At 36.1% G+C, this 13,575-nt stretch overlaps 1 protein-coding gene across 1 annotated transcript; it reads right to left on the minus strand.

The window, feature by feature from the left end:
* Positions 1-946: 946 nt before the first annotated feature.
* LOC122001233 (indole-3-acetaldehyde oxidase-like) lies at positions 947-13,082 on the minus strand. The gene is made up of 10 exons (XM_042555879.1): positions 12,747-13,082; positions 6,953-8,593; positions 5,921-6,180; positions 5,542-5,751; positions 4,205-4,423; positions 2,295-3,260; positions 1,990-2,082; positions 1,802-1,900; positions 1,526-1,715; positions 947-1,280 (listed from the first exon to the last, which is right to left on the minus strand). The coding sequence occupies exons 1-10, from the start codon at positions 12,880-12,882 to the stop codon at positions 1,066-1,068; spliced, it is 4,029 nt and encodes a 1,342-aa protein (XP_042411813.1). The 5' UTR covers positions 12,883-13,082; the 3' UTR covers positions 947-1,065.
* Between the last annotated feature and the right edge of the window lie 493 nt (positions 13,083-13,575).

Consider the following 13,575-nt stretch of genomic DNA (forward strand, 5'->3'; position numbering starts at 1 on the left):
GAAAAAAAAAAAGTTCATGAAACCAAGCATCTCATGCATCAGCTTGTCGTTTAAATCTGTTTGGAACAGAATGTAATCAGGATAAAGAAATTCGAGAAAACAATAACACGAGACCTCAATTCCGAGAGGATGTGACTAGTACTTGACCAAGGAGTACTTAGTTCTTCAGATGTTGAGCCTCGTGGTGGGACTATAACTGCCGGGATTGAACGCTATCACAATCCTTTAAGTTGCCTGAACTTTTCCACTCAAATGTTTGATTTCCTGGCAAGGCAGCAACTATACTAGTTGGCCACGCCAAAGATCAAATATTTGAATAACTATTCTAATTATTAAATTTATTTTTTTATAAAAAAAAATAGGAGCTCTAATGCAATGCTAAAATTAATGTCATGTAATAAAATTGTTGCCCCATGACTTGACTTTGTGGCACAGATTCGAGTCTAGAAACATCTTATAATATAAAATAAATCTGTATTCAATAAAATTTATTGGGGTGCCATCGTCTCTAAAACCTCCACATTCACGAAGACTTCGTCCGTGCATTTTTATTTTAAAAAATAAGGTTTGTTGTATATAAATATATTGGATGTTCCTTAACTTCAGCGAATTCTTAGGGATTTTTTATTGATGGGTGAACCAATGTACAATGTAATATGCGAGGCTACAATCAAAATACATCTGAAACTAAAAACAGTCTGTTTATCATAATTTGTAATGATTATTATAATTGTTTGAATTCATATTCACTTTACACGAAATTTTGATGTGAGAATTGAAATTAATTCTCAATTTGTCCTGTCTAGTATGTTTTTTCTCAAAAGCAATGATTTCGACAAAATTATGGAGAAAAAAATGATAATGAACCTGCTAAAAAGGATTTGAACATCCAGATTGTCATCAATCACTTTCACGAAACAAGACGAGCAACAAGTTACTAACACATCATTTCTTACTTAAATATCACATGACAAATAAACTGTACCAGGAAAATCATCTCCTCTGGCATACCATTTCTTATTTAAATACGCATTCATTCATTCATTTATTGGCACAGACGCTATCTTATACTTCTCCATGAGCTTCCAAGTATTTCTCCACGATGTCTAGGCCACAGAGCTCTTTTACCAGTGGCATGGTTGCAGGAGGATCAAACTGGAATGATGAAACAGAGCTATCGTTAGGGCCAGTTGAGGAGAAATCAGCCCGGGCAGCTCGTATTGCTTTCCGTATGGCAGAGTGAACTGAAGCAGCTAGAAGCAAAGGTGGTTCCCCAGAAGCTGCGTGCAAGAAATTAAACTTATCAGCTACTTGAAGCTTTAAAAATTAGAAAGCTAATGGCAGCAAAGAGAAAAGGTGCATTAGGATTTAATTTGATAAGGTCTGTTAACAAGGAGCAATTGCATTCTAAGCATCTTGGAGTTAGACATCTTGTTTTATCTATTTGCTTCAGTAACTGTTTTGTTTTAGCATGAAGGCCAATTACTTCTGGACAATTTCTAAAATAGCTGAAGCATATGCATACCCTTCGAGGAGAGGACTCGGTCTTTGTGATGCCCACTGTTCATTACTCTAATATTAAAATGCTTCGGGATGGTGTCGATAGAAGGGATCTTGTATGTCCAAGTACCATCAGAAATCACCAATCCATCTGAGTTTTCCTCGAGTTTCTCATCCACAAAAAATCCAATTCCTTGAACAAAAGATCCTTCAATCTGCAGAAACACTCAAATATAAGTATCAACATGATTTAGGATCCTAGAATCAATTAAAATCAATAGGACAAACGAAAAAAGAAAACCTGTCCTAGATCCACAGCAGGACTCAAGCTCTGTCCACAGTCATATGTAAGGTCTGCTCTCAATATCGTAGTAGCTCCAGTGAGAACATCAATTTCTACCTAGAATGCACACAATTTCCGAAATCAAGAAAACAGACAAGCAATGAGATTACAAGTCAATCATATGGATGATCTACAAAGGAGGATACCTCACTTATAGCAGCCCCATAATTAAGATATGATGAAGTATTGTCAGCAACCCAAAATGTACTCGCCGACAAGTTCACATATTGCAAATTTGCCTGTATATACAAGGTAACTAGTTAATAATGGATGAAACCAAGTAATTGCTTTGATTTCCAAAGTATGAGAATGTCGAGGAAATCGCTAAAAGTGAACGCATTAGCTATCCTGTCCTACACTTGCATAAGCAAGTAACACATACAAACTACAGAAATAAGCTTAAGTTCTTGCAAATAAATAAACACAATTGCTTAATGACGTAATTACACACCTGGGTAATTAGGGTGTCCCATGAAATTGATCCCATTTGTTCTTCTAATCTTTGCTTAAGAGGCTTTAATCTGCTTACTAGAATAGAGCATGCTAGACGAACTGCTTCGCAACTTGCTTCAGATTTGCTGCTTCCAGCAGTTGGACCACCCTGAACCAAACTCAGAGTATCTGCTTGAATGATTCTAACTCTATCCAAAAGATCTTTTCTCCCTTCATCCCATAGCTGTTCAAGACCAAATGCTGTCATTTGCTTCACCTTTGTCCACAGTCCCTGGCCTATTTCAATTCCTCCAACTTCAACAACAATTGAACCATCGTTTAGAATAGATACTTTCCCCGGTGTTGGATTTGGTTGAACATCGTATACAATTGGTACCCAGGAAATCCCTCGTTTTCTCCATTTGTTGCAATTATTGAAATGCAATACCATTTCAAGACGATTGAAGTAGCTTGCAGATGTAAACAACTCATCAACTATAGCAGGTAAAGTATATTCCGGAGCTTCTCCACTGATGCTTCCATAAAACAACTTAAGGCTTTCATATGTATGCATATTTCTTTTTTTCACAACATCAACATCCAAGGACAGGAAAGATGCTACGCGCTCAATAATAGCTTCGGCAATGTAGGATCCCTGAAGATACCCAGGTGCTCGCATCGATGATTTACTTGTAAGATTCGTCTTGCATACTTTAATATCAAAAGCGAGAGCACCCCAGTTGTATTTTTCTAAACAAGTTATAACGGGACCTGGAATAAGTGGACTACAATCCTCTGATATGCCTGCATTTATCAATATATTCAAGTACAAGGCCGTAATCTTCCCATCGGATTTAAAACCCACAGAATAGGTTATTTTCATTGGATGCCTTCCTCCTACCATTACCATATCTGCGTTACGATCAAGGTACATCTTTATTGGACGTTGCAGCTTAAAGGCTGTGAGAGCACATGCTGTTGCAATCTGTGAGCATCAGGGAAAAACCATAGTCTTAGAGTTTATTAGCTAAATCATAAACATGATGCAAAAAGGTTGGAACCGCCAACCCAGCGGCCCCCTCACCCCGGCCCCACAAGTATGAGAGGGAGTAAATCACGGTGAATACGGGCCCAGCTATGACATGGCGGTCTTAGGTGTTTAGCACGGACAGATATTGATGTTATCGCAATTGCTGCCGCAGACCCTCGACCTCCCGACTCATGATGCAAGAATACCATGTCATAACCGGCTGATCCCGCCCGTGGGGGCAGCTAAATCATAAACATTCCAAAGCCAGAGAGAGAGAGAGAGAGAGAGAATGGCACTATACTAATTATTGTTTTGCCCAAAATGTAGCAAAATGGTATGATTGAACGACTTTGAGATTTGAGATATTTTGACTGGACGTAGAATGAGCTAAAAATATAAATTACATCTATTAATAGGAAAACCCAGAAGCAACTGCAATAGGGGAAGAATTCTACAAAAAATTTGACATGATTTACCAAGACAATATAAACTAATTTTTTTATTGACCATAATTTCATTGCATAATGCCAAGGATTTGACCTTGCTCTTTCCATATTTTTTATTTCATCAAAGAATTACATAACACTGCTTTGTTTCAATAATAGAGAAAGTTAACTAAGGAACTGGTTAAGAAATCCAAACATAGATAGCAAAAATAAATATTAAGAACATCATCAAACAAGATCCTACCATTAATTTTTTCTAAAGGATCTCCTACAATGATGCTAGTTTATATGCTATGCAAAAGAGTTTCTGTAATCTGTATTCTATGCTTATTATACACTTCTTTATTTTAAAAAATAATAATACAGATGATTGTTTTGTTTGATCATATCTATCACCCAATGATATCGTTATGAAATAAAATTCAAAGAAATATTTTAAGTTTTGATTCTCACAGGACTTGATCGAAAGGCTTTCCCACCAAAACCTCCTCCAACTCTTCTTGTAATCACACGGACATTATGTTGTGGTATTCCAAGGCATCTTGCAATAACAAACTGGGTACCCTCAGGGTATTGATTAGAACTGTAAACCACTATACAATTATCTTCATCAGGTATGGCAAAGGCTGCTTGTGTTTCCATATAAAAGTAATGCTCAGATTCAATTTTAACCTGCATATATCAATGACATAATAAACTACCAATTCACTAAAGAAAGTTACTTGGACATTAGATAACAAGTTCATAACACTAGTAAACATTAATCATATAGTAAATTGAAGGGCCTTCATTGGATTGCAAACATTGAGGGGGAAAAAAATCATGCATACATGAAGCAAGAAGATTTCCAACCCATCCTATGTAGCAAAGGTCATTTAGTATTTATCTATTATCTAATTTATAACATGGTCCTAGCATTCAGCCCCTGGACCCAAATGAAAATAAATAAATAAATCTGGCAAGGTAAAGGAGATCAAGAAATGCATCCTCTCTTTCAAGATGAAACTGGGTCTATCTAGTGTCATGCTCATCTGTGATACCCGAAAAAAAACTATCAAAGATTAACATGTCAATTTTCTTCAATGTGATAACAAGGTGATGCCATTTCTAAAATCTCATGATACACACTACATCTTTGATTTAATGCAGTGCTTTGAAAGTCAGTAAATGGGGTTATACAATCTCATGATGCTTATTTGGTATGGCTTAGTTTCATGTAAGTTTTACATGTAAACAAACAATTTTAGAATAAAAAAAATCATCTCCTTGATGTTGATAGTCATTATTTGTCTAACTTAATAGTAGGTTATAGTAATCAACTTTGGAATAATTAAAGGATTTCTTTCTATGTTAGCTTTACTTACAATTTTTCCTACTTTTATTGTGCATACATTTTGGGAACAATTCTATGATTATATTATTGGTTCCTATGATTTTTCTATTAAAGTTGTGTTGTTTCAAGCTTTATATTATCCTATCAATCTTTTTATCACTCATCGAACTCCTTAGCATTGTTATCTCGTATCAGGAGATGGAAATAGCTCAATCATCATTTTTGACACCCCTTGTATCATCTCGATAGATTGTCAAAAGGGCATGTCTTAGCCATATAGTGTAACATGGAACAAGATTTAGAACTATAAAAATATACGATACCAAAACATAATAATGTGGAACTAAAGTATTATCTCCAAGAAGAATATAATCAATTAGCCATAAAAAAGTACCAAGATGAAGATAACAAAGTGATTATCATTTATCTTAATGAAATCAATAAAGAGAGCTCACACCTCAGCTGAGAGAATCTTGTGATCAGCTTCATCCATTCCTTTGGCCAGATCTCCTACTTTTGCAGGATACAGAGATGGAGGGATATCAAAGAAACTTGACCTTCTGACAGCATCTTCAACAGAGAGAATTGGAGGTTCCAAGCCTTCAGTGGAATAATGTACAACTGCTTGTTTTGCAGCCATGTTGGCATATCTCTGTGTTTCTGCAACCTAAAATAGTCAAATAATCAGATTTCAAAGGGAATTATGATCACTGCAAATCTAGAAGGTCATATGAAATGATTTTATTTTAATAATCATAACTAACTCCTCCAGGATTAAATATTCATTACCAAAATAGATAGCATGCAAACCAGAGAGAGGAACAAAGGGAGTATACCACAATTCCAAGACATTGACCAGAATATTCAGTCAAAGAATCAGCAAATAATGGTTCGTCTCCAAATGTATAGCCAGATCCGATGTTTTTGCCTCCTTCTGGGATATCATTGATGCTAATATAAGCAACGACCTTACGAGATACCAGGGAAGAGTTGAATGTAATGCCCTTTATATGAGCAAAAGGCTGGGTGCTATAAATAAATGCACCATAAAGGCAATCTTTTGAAGAAGGAATGTCATCAACATACAGTGCTTCACCTGGTTTGATCATAAGATTATTAATAGAACAAAATGGTCATAGCAAAATAACCTATGGTCTTAAGAAGAAAAATCTAGCATCTGGAGAACTTTTGCCAAAAGTGGGTTGGCTAAGTGATCAATGAACTAGCACACACTTTTCAAAAAAAAAAAAAGGAAAGTGAAAGCAAGTCCATATTACATTACATGGAAAAACAAATAAAAAAAATATTATAACTTCCAACATCACTTAATCAAAGGCACTTGTGTGTGTGGAATACTTGGTTTTATTCTTTCCACATAACTAACAACACTAAGTGATATTAACCTTTTGTAGAGTTCAATGGATTAATAAATTTCATGTACCGTTCATAGAGTTCAATGGCTTGATAAATTGCATGTGTTCAATGGCCTAATAAACAGCATGTAGCCACACACTATACTATTATTTAACCAACAAGAAGCCATTCTAATCTGAAAAAGATACTATTAGATATTGAACTCTATTGACAACCTTTAATCAAAGCCTTCAATTATGATGCATTTTGTATTAAATGAATTGTAGGTCATTCACGTCTTATATGAGATGCATTCTTTACCGAACCATTTACCCTTTAATATAGATATAACATATATGATATATTTTGTACTGGCCGGAGTCATCCTCTCTCTATATAAAATGTATCTTTTATCGAGTGAATTGTAGGTCATCCTCCCTCTATATGATATATATTAATTTTCAATAAAATAAGATCGATGTAATTATTAAAAGAAATAATCAAAAAGCGCATACCAGAGGCTTGAATTTCAGCTGCAACTTTTTTGATAGGTTTGCCAACAGGAAAGTATTCTGTGCTAAACTCAACTAATTGCTTTGAAGACAATATGACACCCGGAATGTGAAAATTATTCTTCTCAACCTGAGCCAAGTCTTTTGCTAGTGGTTGAAAAAACTTGAATAGAAAAGCAACAGCCAAACTTGTTCTGTATCTTGGATGAGAAGTGCCTTCTTTAGGTATGATAATCTCCTTCAGTAATTTAATGGCTTCAATTAGCACAGAGACCGTGAGAATTTTACCAACCAAAAAATTTTCAACTTTCCTAGCTCTGATGGCATGTTCAGTGCCATAAGCACCAAAAGCCAAGTGTAGTTTCAGTAAAACAATATCCCCAGAGGACTTATCAGAAGCAACATGAGCCAAGAAAGCAGAATTTAGATAAGACACGGCATTCCCAAGAGGACGTGGAGCTGCTCTGTATGTTTCAAATATAATATTGTATTTGCTAGTTCCAGATGATGAGATACTTGCTGAACTCCAATAAGGAATATGTATGCTTATAAGTATGGTTCTATCATCATATGGAGGCCCCTCCAAAAATTCCTCAAGTGAAAGAATTAGCCTTTCTGAAGCCATCTGAAGACAAACAGTTGATCCAGCAGCAAGCAGTATTGTAGCAATATCTGAAGGAAACTGGTACCTTTGAGCCATAATTAGATTCCCACCCAAGCTAGCCATATTTCTAACAAATGGTGTAGCCACTTTATCCATATGTTCAGCAATTTTACCAAAGACCAATTCTCCATCTGAATTTAGTACATTTCCATCCCTTTCTTTCAGCACTTCAATAGCTTTAGATATTGTCACAGCGGCTCCAAATGTAAACCCTTTGTTATTCCTTTCAATGATCGAGAGTTCTGGTATTCCTGTTAGACTAATATACTTATCATATAGGTTAATTTCCTTGTAAACGCCAGACATTGTGTTACCCACAACCATTTTAACATGACTTTCAATGAATTCACTGGAATTCAGAAGTTCATAAAGCTCCTCAAAGCTAGCAGGTCGATACCACTGGCATTCTGGTGCGCCATTATCCTTGAAACTCTTCAAGGTATTCATGGAAGAATTGATCTCACACTTCAAGAATTCAGGAAAAGTGCAGACTTTGTGTTGATTGTAAGGAGGTAATCTTTCCACATTTGCATCTTCTGGCTTTTCCCAAAATATATTAAAACCCAAATCCTCCAAATCAACATCGGCTGCAAAGCTCTTGCAGACATCTGCAATTGGCCTAAATCCAGTACATCGACAAAGATTGCCAGAAATAGCCTTCTCAGCCTCATATTTTTTGATCTTTGAGAACCCTCTGGGAGGCTCAGGCCTATTGGTGTTGTCTGCATTGTTGAGGGCAGAAAAGAGTGACATACACATTCCAGGAGTGCAAAAGCCACATTGGGATGCATGGAATCCTGCGAATCTTTGATGAATTGAATGGAAACCATCCTTGCTATTTCCAAGCCCCTCAGTGGTAGTAACAGAGCATAAATTTATGTTGCAAAGTAAGGTAAGGCATGAACTAACACTGGATCCATTCACTTGGCCACTAACTGGATCATATTTAGAAAGAAAAACAACACAAGCACCGCATCCACCTAATCCATGAAGACAAAATTTATATTAAACAAGGGATTTGTTAAACCTGAGTTTCATAGAGAAATATAAAGATATTATCTGGCAAACATGTAATCAATTGATCACAATAAACATATCACACATAGAAGCCGACATAGACTAGGGCTTGATGCATTTCTCATTTGCATGTCTGGAAGAATGCTAATAATGACACTTCTGCAGATTTTAATTATATATTGCTATTCTATTATTTCACATAAGCATATTAATGGCAACATATGATCTTTAAAACTTAGATATTTTTTACAAATAATTCAATAATTATTCAAATCAAAATATTAGATGAGAAACCTAAACATAATGCATTGTGTAACTATGGTGACAACTAAGCAAAAGTTTCATCACACCTAACAAAGTCATGTTTGCAAAATACACCTAAAATGTTCTCATAAACGAAGCATAGTAGTTCAAACAAAATCCTTTTAGGATGAACAGATACACCCCACCAGTCGGATGAAGGCAAATTGGAGCTCAAGATCCTTACAAAAGTTTTGCAATCAAGTACTTAGTTATACCCTTGCCCTCGCATAGTTAACGAGAGGCTACGAGTGTGTCATAAAAGAAATTAAATAGGGCTTTAATTCAGAACTAATTATTCACACCAAAATAGAATTACTTCAAACAGCTATCGTTCAAGATCAAAACAAGTAAAAAAGAAATGATTGTATATCAAAATTAATACTTGGAACATCCAAATAATGGGAAGTATAAACCAGAAACCGAAAAAATTGCACCTTTCCAAATAGAAACGCCTATGAAAAAAACAAAGAAAAATGAATTTCGATTTCCGAACCCCTTTTTCTTATTTAGAGAATGGAATCACACATTTTTTTAACCCTAAAACTAAAGTAAAGAAGTGAATAAGTGATAAGACTGAAGACCAAACTAATCCTTCATTATTTTCTCTGTGGTCATACACGACTGATGTAATATTGTACGGTTTAAAAGAAAATTGGTTTACTTCAACCCAAGCGCCCTCTGTTTAAATTATATTAAAAAAGATAAATTATGGAATGAATTTATAAATAATTAAGAAATAACAAAAGAAAATTTCGAGAGCATGTGTCACTTGAAAATTAATCTCTACTCCATTATTATAAATTTATCATCCTTTAATAAATTTCAAGTAATCTCTACTCCATTATTATAAATTTATCATCCTTTAATAAATTGGACACTCTGTATACAATGACATAGCTAGGATTTTCAATCAAAGGGAGTGGATTCAAACTGGCTAGGGCTGAGGGCATACTGAGGCAAAACCTCGTTGCTAGGCTGTGGCCAAGGCGAGACCTTGCTACGAGGTCACGACCAAGGCAAGACCTCTCTTCGAGGACGCCACCAAGTCATCACTAAGAGGAGAGAGAAGAATAGAGGATCGAGTATATTGATGGGATGTGTGCTCGTGCCAGAGATCGAAGAGGAGAGGAGTGTGCCGAAGATTAGAGAGAAGGTTGATCGGAGAGAATTGGAAAGGAAGATTTTAGAGCTCCAAGAAGAAAAAATTAGGAATGATAACCTAATTATAAAGTCAATTAGTAAAATCATTGATGACGGAATTTAATTTTCATCACTAAATTAGTCATTGTAATTTATTTTGATTGCTAATTAGCGGAGAAAATTAAATTTCATTGCTAATTGTGATTTTTCTTGTAGTTAATTATACGATGAATCTATTAATGTAATAAATGATGTGATTTAATTGATCAACTTTTGAATGGTCGTCAATGAAAATCATCACTTTCATATAATAAATTATTAAATTAAACATCTATCTATCTATAAATACTAATATACTTGTTTAGCAAACAAAAATATCAATATCTAAAAATTTAATACTGTATTTTTTTCAACACTTAAATCCGTAATCGAAGGAAATTAAGTAAGAAAATATCACCTCAATCAAACGACGTTTGATGTGTAGCATCAGTGAAGCGATGATGGTGGCGCTTGTAGCAAATGACAGTGACGTTGGCAACAATAGTGTACGGTGAGAATGAAGTGCAAGGAGGATTTTGATGGCTAAATTAGAATTAGGGAAAGAATAACAAGAGAATTAGAAGAGGAAGAAGGAAATACAAAAAAGAGAAAAAAAAGATTCGGCTCAGGAAAAAGATGTTTGGCTTGTGGTTTACTGAGGAAAGAGAAAAAAAGGTCTAGCTCAGGAAAGAGATGTGGGTTTTAATTGCACTTTTTATGAAAAAGTCCAAACAATTTTAAATTTATAATTAAGTTTTTTTTTAAAAAAAATTTTCCCTAGCGTATTCTTTTTTCAAATTCTGGGAGTGTGGTCGCACCCCTGGTTTCAATGTAGCTATGCCTCTATCTATGGAAATATATTGTGAGGGATATTTAGCGTTTAAGGTGAGTATATTAAAGAACTTTATTGATAAATTTTAATAAATATGTATATTAATGATTAATGTTGACTTTCGTGGATGATCATTGGCGACTCTTGCTGAGTCTAAGTGCCTCAAGTGGTCAAAATTTGCTCGGGGTGTCAGGCTGGATTCGGACACCCAGACTGAGTGAGAGTCGCGGAACAGTCATATAGGAACAGTCATATATATATATATATATATATATATATATATATATATATATATATATATATATATATATATATATAGATAAATAGAATAATGTGTGATCATATAAAACTATGTACATTGTTTTTAGAGGCGCACCTGGTGGGGGGCAGGCAGGGCACCTGCCCAGGGCCTTATTTTAGATGAAGCCCTATAATTTATTTTAATATATTATTAAAAATATATAGTTTTAATTCCTCGTCGAATTTTCCTCGCCGAATTGAAACCTTCTCACCCTAGCCCTCACCCTCCTCGCCGAAGCGAACTCGCCCTCCCTCTCTAGCTCTCTCGCCCTCCCTCTCTTCTTAGTGCGTAGAAGTTTACCACTTGAGAGTGTAGGTTCGAACCGCAAGGTAGTCAGGACGTAATTCCTTGATCCCTGTGTACCTCTTCCCACTGTGCACTAACTTCTCCAGCTACTGTGATTTACCTCCCTCGTGAAGGCCTTGGGCAGGGAGCGGCGAGGGCGCTGGGGGCGAGTGATATCACCTTTTTGCCACCACTCTTTTGCCCAGTCACCTTCCCTCTTGCTGCGACCTCCCTCTAGTTGCCCCCCCCCCATCGTCATCACTGTCGAACTCCGAAGTTCCCCGCGACGGCACGACGACATCGTCCCTCACCATGCTGCCCTCCCTCGAGTTTTTAAGTTCATGTAAGAGGGAGAGTCCAAATGACCAAATCTATAATTTTATTTCGGACCTAATTTTTCTGGACCGCCCCTTGGTTGTTTTTACACAAAAACAAGGCTTAATTCATATATAGTATATGAATACAAGAACAGAAACATTTAAAAAAAAACATCTGGCAGACAAGAAACCTAAAGTAAGCAAAGTAAGCATATAGGAAAAAACAAACACTAGTCTCTCTCTAGAAATACCAAATGAGAAAGTTTTACCAACCATTAAGCATGTTTTACATGCGACTACATTTGGTTCAATAGATTTGACTCGTAATCGACCCTCTAGGTTAAGAGTCGAAGTAAGCATTGAAACATCTTATAGTGAAATGGAAAAAAAACACTGGGTTTTATCATAGCAAAATATGATAATCCTCACTCAAGGACCAAAAGCAGAGCCACATTTAAGGCTACCAGACTTGTAGCCCGAGGCCGATAGCATTCAAAAAGGGATTTACTATGGATTTACTGCAAGAGAAAGCTAAGAAAATACGGAAGAAAAAGAGGAAGTAGTTCGAGATGATAGCGTCACATCGATGCTCGTAGCCCACTGCCCAGGGTCAACCCAAGTAGATTACTTAGGTTGACTCCTCCATTGTCTAAGACTGCTTCATATAATTTGGAAGGGAGTTAAATTATATGGAGGCTTCATCCAATACAGTGACCTTTAATTTGTATGAGTCAAATGGCCCGTGATACATTTTGCACATATTAAAAATCGATCCCATACCAGTCCGTAGAGGCAACCACTCGGCTTTATCGAAATATAGCTCGAAAAATAGAAAGATTTACGAGCCATTCAGCATGCCTTACACGCATGGAACCTAAGAATAGAAATAGAAGGCATACCCTCTCCGCATCCGAGCTTAGGACCCGTAAACCGGGAGCGAGTCCTCAAGAACTCCAATAAGGTGGTGGAAGGATCCACCTCGGTGACCTCGAACCGCTCCCCGTTGACGGCGAACACCAGCTTTCCCGCTGCCATCTGAGGAGCTGGATGTAGGCTGCCCTTTATCGACGTCTCGCTTTACTAGATATATATATAGTAAGAGCATGAGCCTTTCGGCACGATCGTCCCCGTGGTAGATGAACTGCTGTGTCGATCGATTTCTGAGACGGAGACGTTACCTCGCTCTTAATTAGAACCGACTTGAAATTGAAGTTCCCCCCGTTTCTCTTTCGGTGAAGGGTAAGTTTAGCAAAAATTTCATTTTGCCCCCGTTAATTACTTTGTCGAAAATGCTCTAAATTTTGTGTTTCATTCTTTTATCTATAAATTGAAGCAGTTCGAATTAGAGATGATAGAATTTGACACGGCATAATCTAATCCGTAATTTTATAAATTTAATTTGATCGTACCATAAGCTAGTTTGATCCATCAATGAATAATTAAAATAAATTAATGAGATGTATATAAATCAACTCATCTTTAGTTTTATATTATATATATATATTTTTAATAATTGAATAGACCAACGAACGAAGCTATGAAGGGTATACTATGGAAACCACCTTAATCCCTCAATTCGGATAATCAACAAAGTCAGGAGTGGATAATATGGAAGATTATCTTGATCCGCGGCTCAGAAAACTAGTAAAGTTGGAAAGAATATAGTATGAAAGATCATCTCGATCAATCTCTTGACTTGGACAATCAACGAAGTCAGGGAAAGTATAA

The sequence above is a fragment of the Zingiber officinale genome, chromosome 7A (genome assembly GCF_018446385.1).
Source record: "Zingiber officinale cultivar Zhangliang chromosome 7A, Zo_v1.1, whole genome shotgun sequence".
In the NCBI taxonomy this organism is placed as follows: domain Eukaryota; kingdom Viridiplantae; phylum Streptophyta; class Magnoliopsida; order Zingiberales; family Zingiberaceae; genus Zingiber; species Zingiber officinale.